The 12,159-nt window shown below is 47.8% G+C and overlaps 1 protein-coding gene across 1 annotated transcript in view; it reads right to left on the reverse strand.

Annotated features, from left to right (window-relative positions):
* The window catches only part of LOC143827682 (A-kinase anchor protein 13-like), an 85,010-nt gene that overhangs the window by 22,243 nt on the left and 50,608 nt on the right, over positions 1 to 12,159 (reverse strand). Inside the window, exon 3 of the mRNA XM_077317451.1 lies at positions 11,476 to 11,519. Coding sequence (XP_077173566.1) covers positions 11,476 to 11,519 — 44 coding nt within the window. The remainder of the gene's footprint in view (positions 1 to 11,475; positions 11,520 to 12,159) is intronic.

Raw genomic sequence — 12,159 nt, forward strand, 5'->3', positions numbered from 1 at the left:
GAAGAGAAGACAGCAGATGACTTCAGTACACTTGAAACAATACAACTGATGGCAGCGACAGTCAACTAACTGCCCTGCAGACCCCTGACCCCCAGACCCCTTCACAGTCGTTGTGTCCTCCTGGATGAACCTGCCGATGTTAGCCGGAAGGAAGGAAGGAAGGAAGGAAGGAAGGAAGGAAGGAAGGAAGGAGATGGAGGGAGGGAGGGAGGGAGGGAGGGAGGGAGGGAGGGAGGGAGGGAGGGAGGGAGGAAGGAAGGAGACTGAGGGAGGGAGGGAGGAAAGGAAGGAGGAAGAGGACGGAGGGAGGGAAGGAGGGGACAGAGGGAGGGAGGGAGGGGACAGAGGGAGGCAGGGAGGCAGGGAGGGAGGCAGGGAGGCAGGGAAGAGAGGAAGGGAGGCACCCAATCTTACTCCTCAGTCTCCCCATCCCGGCCTCATCCGAATGCCTGGCAGAAGAGCTCCATCTTGCAGGCCCTGGGAACCCACAGGGCCCTTGGCTCTTACAGGAGCTCATTCCATCAGGTCAGGGCCAGGGCCAAAAAAGCCCTGGCCCTGGTCGAGGCCAGGTGCACTTCCCGGAGGCCCAGGACAACCAGCAGATTCCTACCCACAGATCGGAGAGCCCTGCGGGGGGGCCTAAGTAGATACAGCATTCAAGCCTTTCATTCAATTCACCCACACAAAATAAACCCTGCCTGTAATCTATATTCACAATTGTGGCTCGTCTTTAAACAATCCCAGAATTAACACAAACGAGTCCCTGAATCCTAGGACAGCGAGGCCTTCCCAGCAGCCTCCTTGCCGGCTCTCCGTCCTCCTGGAGAGACGTTTTAATCCAAGTGTGTTTACCTTTCGCCGCGTATTATTGCCTAAATACTGTCATCTGTTTGAGATCACCACCACCCAGGGCGCTTATTATAACCCCCTTCGCTTTAAGCAGTGCAGAAATGGAAAGCCCAATGGCCCGTACAGGGAGAGCCACGCAAGATCAAAGCCCTGACCTGGGACGAGCAGGCAAATGCAGGATGGCTTAATTTCGTGCCTAGCTGGGACTGAGCCATGCTTACTTGGCTGCCAGCCCTGCTGCCAGTGAAAGCATGCCATTTCCCTTCGTTCGGGACAAAACGAAAAAAGAGTCACCTTTACTTTCAAGTGACGAACCTCTCAGAGGGGTGCTGAATGCCTCCGGGCTACACAACCAAGGTCAGCCCCCACTCTTCCCCAGAGCAGGGGAGCTTACAACATTCTCCCCTCCTCTGTTCACAACAGCCCTGTGAGGTAGATTCAGGTGGGTGGCTATGTTGGTCTGAAGCAACCCAGCAAAGTCTGAGTGTCTTTAAGACCAACAAAGGTGCTCTCACACAAAAGCTTACACCTGGAATAAACCTGGAATAAACCGTTGGTTCTGGTTAAAGGTGCCACTGGCCTCCAACTTTATTCCTGTGGGCTGTAGGTTTGGCTGAAAGCGTGGGATTGTCCAGGATGACCACTGAGTTTCAGGGACAGGATGGGGATCTTAACCTCACAGCTCTCTCAACCCCACTAACCTCACAGTCGTAGGGAGAGGAAGGGCAACCGCTTTGAGATTCCTTCGGGCAGTGAAAAGCAGGGGACAAAAAAACAGCTCTTCTTTTTCTTCCGAGACTGGGAATTTGTGAAGACGCATACTGGGTAAGTTACTCGGAAGGAGGGCAGCTCCTCCTCTTAAGCCGTGCCCGTACGCCAGTGGTTTCCTGTGTGCTTTCTATTGCTTCCCTAGAGATGTGGAGGGCAGCCTTGGAGTTCCCCCCACAGTCATCTTCTCAGGGCTGCCGATCACAGAAGGGCTTTTGCAGGCCGTGTCGTAAAAACAGCAACTGGTATCAGTCTAGCGTTAGGCTGCAATAATTGTTCTATTACCAATTTTAACATAATGCAGGGATGGCCAAACAGTGGCTCTCCAGATGTCCATGGACTACAATTCCATGAAACCCTGCCAGCTTATGGCAGGGTTTCATGGGAATTGTAGTCCATGGACATCAGGAGAGCCATAGTTTGGCCACCTTAGAGCTAATGGGTCTTTTTTTCTGCTCAAAGCTCAAAAAAACGCCTCCAGTTAGCTAAGAGCAGAAACAGGTGCACCGGAGGGGTGGGGGAGCCAACTGAGATCTTTTCTGCACTGGGAATCGTCCCCAAACCGCTTGTCCGGCAGCAGGGTAAATTCCCAGTTCCACATGACAGTGTGGCTGGGCCAGTCCTGACTCAGGCACTTGTTTGCCCCAGGAGACGACGGGGCCTATGTCGGTCCTGGGCCATCGGGAAGGGAAGAGTCGGGCCACCCTGGTCCGGCTCCTCCCCACCAGCGGCCACAGCTACGGCATCCCGGAGCCGTCTGGGGCATTTTGTTTGTTTGGAGAACATGGTATTGTGTGGTTACACAATGCCACGTTCTTCAAACAAACAAAAAACAGGCCCCCGCCACCCCAGCTACCTCATCTGGAGGCAAAATTCTAGGACGGACCGGGTGCAGCTGGGAAAATGCTCCTCCATCTGGACGCAGGAAGAGGTGGGGCAATCTGCTCCAGCCCAAACACCAGCCCCGCCGGTGCAGAATGGGTCAGAGAGACAAAACTGGAGCAAAAAGTCAATGGGGAAGCAGCCCGATATGCTGAACGTGACCTTTTTCAGGGGAGAAAGTTGTCTCTCTCCCATCACCTTTCCCGAAAAGCAGCACCCCCACACTACAAGCCTTTTTGGAGAGCCACACAGCTCAGAGCTTGCGCCACTCTGAAGCTCTGCCTCGAGCGAAGGAGCCGCCTGAGGTCAAACACAATAGGATCCCCCTCCCCCCCAACAGAGCAGAACTGAAGGGCAGTGCTCTTATTAAAAGCAGAACAAATGCCAAATGGAACCGGGCCCCGTCAACACGTGCTAATAACACGTCCCTTCAGTGTGCTAGCACAAGATTAGCTCCACGGAGGGCCCAAACGGCATCTGGTGACAGTTTGCATCGAGTCTTATAGGGCAGGATGGAGCACAAAACCACAGCCACAGATGGCCAGCGATGATTTCCCCAAGAGACTGAGAGCTGAAAAGGCCTTTCGTCGCGTTATGTTGCAAAGGGAAAAGCACTCGCCACTTTATTAAAATGCCCCGTAGATTAGGTGAGCGAGAAAAATGCGCCCCATTAACGGGTCTGGCTCTTTGCAGCAAACGGAGCAACGTGGCAAAACATGGCTCCAGGGTCAATTTGCAATTATTTTACCTGCCCCTTGGAGGCAGAACAGTGCAGTGGTTAGAGCAGGTTTTCTAAACCAGGATGGCGTGAATCCCTGGGGTTTCCTGATGGCCCTAGGAGGGTTTCCTGAATGGAGGGGGAGTTAATTTGTATGTATGTCTTAAGCATTAAATGTCTTAAGCATTTGTCAGGTGATAGGACCATATATGGGCATGCTGACCCGCCCTCCCCTCCTAGAATGGCCAATGATGGACCTGGAGGGGTGGGAAGGGGAGGGGCCACAGGTAGGTGGGTCAACAGCTCTGCTTCCCAACCATAATCTGCTCAATCTCGCCGCTTCTGGGGTTTCTCGAAGCCTGAAGAATGTTTCAGGGGTTTCTCAAGAGTAAAAAAGTGGAGAAAGGCTGGGGTGGGAGACCCAGGTGCTGAGTGCTGAGGTGGGAGACCCAGGTGCAAGTCTCCAGTTTGCCACAAGAAGCTTCTAAACTACCTCACCAGGCTGCTGTGAGGATGGAGAGGAGGATGTTGTAAGCAGCTTCGGGTCACCACTGGAGAGAACAGCAGGGTATAAATGAAGTAAATAAATACAGCTGCGAGCAATTTTGAAAAGTTCTCTATATACTTAACCACTTGAATAAGGGGAGGAAAAAATGGCTATTCTTCTCAGACACAAGGAAATCGACTCCTGATTCTATTGCAAAGCTCACATGGATGGCTTTGGGCTCACATTCAATGATTGCATTACATGCATATCCAAAGTTTATTTTATCCTTTTAGATGATGTTGATGGGGTTGCGGGTAGCTTGGATCCTCTGCGCCTCCAGAGGAGCTGGTTGGCCACTGTGTGAGAGAGGATGCCGGACTAGATGGACCAGGGATCTGGTCATGTTCCTGAGGTGCTTTGCCAGGTGCAACAAGGCTTGTCTTCCATCCCTGGCCAGCAAGCAACTCCGGCAAAACAAACCACTAATGTATCAAAAAATACTCTGGCCAAGAAGTACTCATTCCAATAAGGTGCGCTCATGTTACACAGTGTGCTCTGAAGCGTCAGAGATACCACCGGTGTGTGCAATGAAAAAAAACCTAAAAAGCAGGCCCCTGTAACAAGCAGTGACCTGGGTCAGGCACGCAGGGGAGAAAGACCCATGTCATTTGCTGGCTGTGTTACAGCTTTCTACAGATAATGCCTCTGAGCGAAAACATTTCAGAAATAAGTGGTGATGGAAAATGTCATGTTTAAGGGGAAGGAGAAAGGGGAGGGAGGAGGGGGCTGTTTTTCATCCCGTAGGGCCAAGAGATCATGCCAGCTTCCAGAACATTCTGAACACTGGGTGCAGAAGACAGGACGGGTTTCAGGTTTAAAGGGGCACTTGGCAGAGTCCCCCGTCTCCCCCCCTTCCCCCACCAGGCCCCTGCGCATGCCCTCTTTCCCTCCCACCCTCTAGCATGCCTCCCAGCTGCCTTACCTAAGTCTTTCCCCAACCTACACTCACCACCACCCGTAGCCCTTTCCTTAGGGGCACTGGGCAATGCATATAGCTGTGAACATGGTGGAGCACCAGCAAATATGTAGGGGGGTATCAGTGAGCTATGCTAGAAGCCCTGGGCCATGGCAGCTGCCCCACCTCAGGGGGTGCTACTGCACGCAGCGTAATCCAGTGTTGCTCTCTGCTCCTTCACCTCTTCCAACCAAAAATAACTTACAGGGTGGCGGGATCCATAACAGAAGAGCTGATAGATTGCCTGGAGGGGGAAAGGACAATGAGATGAAGCAACTCTTTTCCTAAGCAGAGTGGCCATGGTGGAAGATTTCACGGAGGTTCCCCTTGAAGTTCTTACAGGTGAACTGGGGGACTGCAGCCTGGAATTTCAGGGGGTTTGGTGGATAAGGAATTGGCTGGAGAACGGCACCCAAGGAGTGGTGGCCAACGTTATTTCAACAGAGTGGAGGGAGGTGAGCAGTGGGGTGCCCATTGCTGGGTCTGGTACTTTTCAACATTTTTATCATTGATCTGGATGAGGGGGTGGAGGGACTCATTAAATCTGTGGATGACACCAAACTGGGTGGGGTAGCAAACACCGCAGAAGACAGAGACAGAGTTCACTGAGATCGGAATACCCGGGAAAAGTGGCAAATGAGAACCAGATGCAATTTAGTAAGGAGAAGTGCAAAGTTCTACATCTGGGTCACAATAATGAGAAGCAGGCATACCGGATGGGAGATCTGCTTTTGGGGAGCAGTGTGTGTATGAACAAGATCTTGGGGTACTTGGGGACTGTAAGCTAAATAGTAGACAGTGTGATACGAAAGTAAAGAAGGCAAATGCAATCTTTGGGTGTATCAACAGAGGCATCACATCAAAATCACAAGATGTCACAGTTCTGCTGCGTACCAGATTGGTCAGACCCCACCTGGAGTCCTGTCTGCAGTTCTGGAAGCCTCACTTCAAAAAAGACGTGGACAAAATGGAGAGGGGTCAGAGGAGAGCGATGAGGATGATCCAGGGCCTGGGGACGAAGCCCAATGAGGAAAGGCTGAGGGACTCAGGAATGTTCAGCCTGGAGAAGAGGAGGTTGAGAGGAGACAGGATTGCTCTCTTTAGGTATTTGAAAGGTTTTCACTTAGAGGAGGGAAGGGAAAGGTTCCTGTGGGCAGCAGAGGAGAGGACCCATAGTCATGGGTTTAAACAACACGCAGAATGTACTGGCTACATATCAGGGGGGAAATTTCACAGCCTGAGCATTTCAGCAGTGGAATCAGCTGCCTGAGGAAGCAGTGGGCTCCCCCTCATTGGTGGTCTTTAACAGGCTGGAAAGCTACTTGGCATGGATTCTTCAGGCTGATCCTGCGGGAGGTTGGACTAGATGGCCTCTATGATTATAAAACCCCTTCTCCTACCTCCCTGCAGCTCTACTGATCCCCACCCATAGAGATATTCCTCCACAAGGGTCCCAAGAGACTGAAAATTCTGCGTCCAGAAGACTGAAAAGAGCTGCAGGAACAGGGAGGGAGGCATTCCCTGCACAGAGGGGTAGGATCCAGGCCACTAAAAGCCTTTCTGTGGCATACAGCGGGGGAATAGTTTTTACTGTCCAATTTTCTATCCATCAAGTTTATTTGTTCAAGTACGTTGGCACAAATACGCCAGAGCACAAGAACAGGATTTTACCGGTCATTACAAGAGTCATAAAATTAGTTTATATAAATGGTTTAACAAACAGACAAGGGGACTCCAGCCTGCCTATATTTAAGCTACCACCAACAGCTTCCTGGAGGAGCGGAGATCTAATTTCCTTTGCCGTTGCAGCAAAACGGAGGCAATAAGTTATAGACATTTATCATTATTTGATAACAGCTGCATTATTTTTTCCCATCATCATTCCAGCTCACAGAGCTATTTAGAATGGGAGACAGAAATCTAACAGGTGGTCAGCTGTACAATTGGGAATCAGCTGCCAACCTTTCCCAAAGTTTAATACATGTCTGCTTGTGCATTTGTGTGTGTGTGTGTGTGTGTGTGTGCATGTATGCACACACATACACAAGTTATATTGTTTACCTATATTGTTCACCCACTGGTAATTCCAGAGACCATTTTGTTTTGTTTTTTAAGTATTCTCCAGTAAACGTTATGTGTGAATACAACAAGCATTCTGGTTTATTCGGTGGGAAAAGGGGTTTGGCTGAAGTACTCTGAGACACTAAGTGGGAATCTGGGACAGAACCATGAAGAGTTTTCTGGCTGATACCACGAGCATGAATACTGTGCCTTTTAATAAAGTAATCAGGGTTATCATTAGTGTGTGCGGAACACAAGTTAGTGTACATTGCGCCTTTTTTTTTTGCGCATTGTCCCATAATTTTGTTGACTCACTTTATTAGCAGCCCTGTTCACAAGTTATAGTGAACATATGTAGACCCTGCCTGGACACATGGCTGATACGTGTTTGAGAGGAACAAGCAATGCACGTTCACTTGACAAATGACCCCGGGACAAGTACCTGGCTAAAATGGGAGGCTAAGGTTTAAATGTGTTAACGGCCAGCATGGTGTTGTGGTTAGGGGTGCAGACTTCTAATCTGGCAAGCTGGGTTTGATTCCCCATTCCCCCACATGCAGCCAGCTGGGTGACCTTGGGCTCGCCATGGCACTGATAAAACTGTTCTGACCGAGCAGTGATATCAGGGCTCTCTCAGCCTCACCCACCCCACAGGGTGTCTGTTGTGGGGAGAGGAAAGGGAGGGTGAATGTCAGCCCCTTTGAGACTCCTTTGGGTAGAGAAAAGCGGCATATAAGAACCAAATCTTCTTCTTCTGCTGCTCCAGTGGCATATAAAGAAGAATCAAGCATGCACAGTACCAAGGATTGTACAGGGTATAATAAAATGCTTCACTGTACTGGTCTCCAGTCTTGTAAACTGTTTTTATTTCGCCTGTTTATTGTTCTTGTGGCATGTCTTTCTCTCATTAAGTCCTGTAAGTTTCAATGAATGTGGCACAAACCATGCGCAGTGTGACAAATGCGTGGAGGGGGCCTTGATTCTGGAAAGTCCGTACTCTTTAAGGTGCTACCACATTCAAATCTTGCTCATCCGCAGGTTTCTCTTTATACCTGCATTGAAGGAAACTAGAGGCGGCAGGGAGAAACCTGCCATCCCATAGTTTATTCCCAGCCTGTCATTCCGGAAGCAGTGGCAACTGCGGCTACATGAGAACGGTGCGGAGCTCATATTTGCTATGTTATGATGTCGCCTCGTCAAAAGCAACACGCATGTTTTGTTTCTTGCAAGAAATGTTTGCCCACGCAAAGAAGGAAAAAGACTCCCCTTTTCAGAGGGAGAGGAAAATCATCGGAAGATGAGTTGTAGGCTCAAGTGCAGCCACCAGGTGGCACCAGGCTGCCCAGCAAAACCTGGCTTCCGGATAGGGGCCGTACAAAGAGAAGAAGGAACACGAAGGGGACACACAGCCGGCTTTCAGAACAGGTTGCTTTGGGACGCCATGTTAACCACGCGGGAAGAAGGCGCAGGGGGAGGGGGGTCCTTCAGTGGCCTCGCCTCGGTACTTTCACCGCTTGGTTGTCAAGTTTTTTAACTTTGGGATCTCTCCCCAATGCTGACCTCCAGAAAGGGACCCGGAGAAAGCGGCAGGCTGCATGCTTCCTTTTGTACCCTGCCGGTTCTCACCACAATGCTGCACCGATCAATTGTGCCCCACAGGGGCCCCCATATTTCCCTGTACAGCAAAAATGAATATTACGAACAAGCTGGAGACCTGTAAGAACCCACATAGGAAACACAGGAGCCCTCCCTTCCCTCGTGTCTAACCTCATGTCTCCTCTTTCATTCCCAGTTTGCCACTCAACTCACCACTTGGATATTTTCTCCAGCCCCCCCCCCGAAACCCCCATGCTTCCCTCCACCTTCCCATCTTCTGCCTTCTTCTCTACCCCAGAATGTCCCTCCCCCGCAGTATCTGGGTATAGATACTGAAGTCATTTGTATAGAATCAGAGTCTAGTAGCACCTTTAAGACCAACAAAGATTTATTCAAGGTGTGAGCTTTCAAGTGCAAGCACCCTTCGCTGGCAGGGGCTCATGGGAATTGTAGTCCATGGACATCTGGAGGGCCGCAGTTTGACTCCCCCTGTTCTAGGTGATGCAGATCCATCCCGAAATCCTTTTCCTCTTCTCTTCTGTTCCTGCCCACATTCTCCCCCCCCCCCCCCGCCATCCGACTCAGACTAATCTCTCCAAATGGTTTGCACAAAAGCTGTGAGCTGGCAGGCACCCCCCCCAAAAATAAGCTTGTTTGACCAGTAACGTAATCCCAACAGCTCTTTTTGTTTGCTGGTTTCTGCCCAGCACACTACGAACAATTTATCACACCTCTTTTTAAAAACAGGTCTCTTTCAATGTAAAAGGGCTGCAAATACCTGGATCAAAGTACAGAGTGAAAAGCGTGAGGCTGCCTGGGGAACTCTGGGACAGCATCCAGGGACGGGTGTGTAAACATGTTCCCCAACCACATTTCAATACTAGGACCACATGAAAAGGCAATCTGCTCTGAACCGAGATGACCACAGGCTTCTGCCTCACCACAAGGACAATCCCATATAAAAGAACACCCTAGCTCAGGGGTAGTCGACCTGTGGTCCTCCAGATGTTCATGGACTACAATTCCCATGAGCCCCAGTCAGCATTTTCTGGCAGGGGCTCATGGGAATTGTAGTCCATGAACATCTGGAGGACCACAGGTTGACTACCCCTGCCCTAGCTGAAGGATCCCTTTAATAAAGTACTATGAATGCAAGGGCACATACAACAAAACAACAATATAGGCTCAGGGAATTCTTTCCTAGAGACGACCTGAGAGACTGGTGGGAGCAGGGAAGGGGCTCTCCTCTGCCGAATCCTCACAACAATCCTGTAAGGTAGGCTAGGACAAGTGAGTAAGGCTGGTACAAGGTCATTCGATAAGTTAGTTGTGTGGCTGAACACAGAATCTGGGCTCAAACCTGCTCAACTTTTTTTCTAAAATACAAAGTCGGTTTTAATTTCAGGGACTGGAATACGCCAGCAGCCTGATCCCACTCCAAGGGCAGGAGAAAATTTGAAAAATAAAACCAAGCTATGGCTGCATTATCATATCACATCTGGTAAAAAACAGAAAAAAACCACAAGTGACGTATGGTAATTCTAGGATTCACCAGAAATTCTATGGTAAAACCAGAGAGTTTTCCAATGATTCCTAGAGCAACTTTCTGCTTTCATTGTCAGTGTCCTGACATTACAGCCAGTGTTATTCCACCTCTCCCCAAATATCCCTGTCTACAGTCCTCCAACTACCTGTAGAAGATTAACTTTACATCTCAATTATTTAAAAGAAGAATCTCTTGGTCAGAACTTATTAGCAACCACAGCATCTGATTTGAAGTTCAGCTCTCTGTAATGTCTATGTACACTGATCATTTTATGGTACACATTTGAGTCCTCTGTTTTGGGGAACTGCAGAACTATTCCTGTTCTGTATTCTTACGTTCAGTGGATCCGCAATGCAAGGACAGACCCACGGCACAAGGACAGAGACTTCACATGGCTTGCAGCTCTGAATCAGATGCTGCTGACCAAGATGTCAAACTAATGCTAACAGCTTAATTATTCAATCATTGGCTATATGTTACTGAACTCACTGCCTCTCCCCAGAAGAACCTTAAGATCTTCAAATACCAACATGTCGGCAGTTCCTGGCCTGGAAGACGTTTGCCTGGCTTTTACAGCCATGGCCCCAGCCCAGGAGAACAAGCTGCCAAATGAAATGTGAGTAGTGATGCCACAGGCCCTGTAAAATGTCACTTTCCCAGAGCAAGCCAATATAGACAATAAAATCTACAGGCCCCCCTCCATTCCTCTCCAGGGTACCCCCCCCCACACAAACGGAAAGATAAACTCAAAGGGAAAATCGGAGCACTACCATGTTTTAACAGTAATTTCAACAGTACATATGCTAGGCAATGTGAACCGCCCCGGCCCTGCTTGAGGGGAAGGCAGGTCTATAAAACTATGGCTGTTGTATTATTATTGTTGTTGTTGTTGTTGTTGTTATTAATGAAGACAATAGTAATAGTAATAGTAATAGTAATAGTAATAGTAATAGTAATAGTAATAGTAATAGTAATAGTAATAGTAATAGTAATAGTAATAGTAATAGTAATGTTTGTTTATTTATTATATTTATATACCGCCCTCCCTGGAAGCTCAGGGCAGTTTACATAAGAACAAAGAACAATACATAAAACAGTCTATAAACTTTAATAACCTTACAATAATAACTAATAGTTGTAACCATATAACAATGTAACAGTATAACAATATAAACAATACAACAGTGCAACAATACAAACAGGTCCAGAGCATATTGGTGGTAATAGTAATAGTAATAGTAATAGTAATAGTAATAGTAATAGTAATAGTAATAGTAATAGTAATAGTAATAGTAATAGTAATAGTAATAGTAATAGTAATAGTAATAGTAATAGTAATAGTAATAGTAATGGCCTATTTCATTATTTTGTTGAAATTTTAAACCCTATTTTTATATGTCTTATACATATTTTATGCCAATAAAAGGTTACTGACTGACTGGTAATAGTAATAGTAATAGTAATAGTAATAATGTGTTATTTCTAAGAACTCAAAATTTAGTTTTTTAAAAGCACACCTTTTGGGGGGAAATGGGAAAAATGATTTTACTCACATACAACGGAGCTTGCTGGGGATTTAGTTTCATGACCCAGAATGCTGGAACAGAAAAGAAAGTTATCGTTAGAATGGGTTGCTTTGGACACCATGTTAACTACACTGGGGGGGAGTTGTCTAATTATCATTGGAGCACTGTCCAATATACAAAGCAGAACAAGCAATTTACTTTTCACAGAGGGGTGGGGGACAACATTCATAAGTATCCACAGCATCATTCATGGTTGTGCACTGAGCCTTTGAAATAAGCGTTATTTATTCTGTTCTGCGACACCAAAACACACTGCAGCAAGTCAACAAAACTTCTCCCCCAAAATGTCATTGTTTGCAAAGCGCTGAAGTTTCAAGAGATGAACCCAACATGAATACACGACATTGCCTTCTATTGAATCAGACTCCTGCTCCATCAAGGTGACTATTGTCTACTCAGGCTGTCAGCAGCTCTCCAAGGTCTCAGACTGAATCTTTTTTTTTATGCTTATATTTTTAGTTGTAGATGCCAGAGACTGAATTTGAGATCTTCTCCATACCAAGCAGCGGCTCTCCCACCAAGACAGAGGTCTTTTCCATCACCCACTAGCTGGTCCTTTGAACTAGAGATGATGATGATGATGATGATGATGAAGAAGAAGAAGAAGAAGAAGAAGAAGAAGAGTTGGCTCTTATATGCCACTTTTCTCTG

The sequence above is a fragment of the Paroedura picta genome, chromosome 18 (assembly GCF_049243985.1).
Source record: "Paroedura picta isolate Pp20150507F chromosome 18, Ppicta_v3.0, whole genome shotgun sequence".
Classification (NCBI taxonomy): Eukaryota; Metazoa; Chordata; class Lepidosauria; order Squamata; family Gekkonidae; genus Paroedura; species Paroedura picta.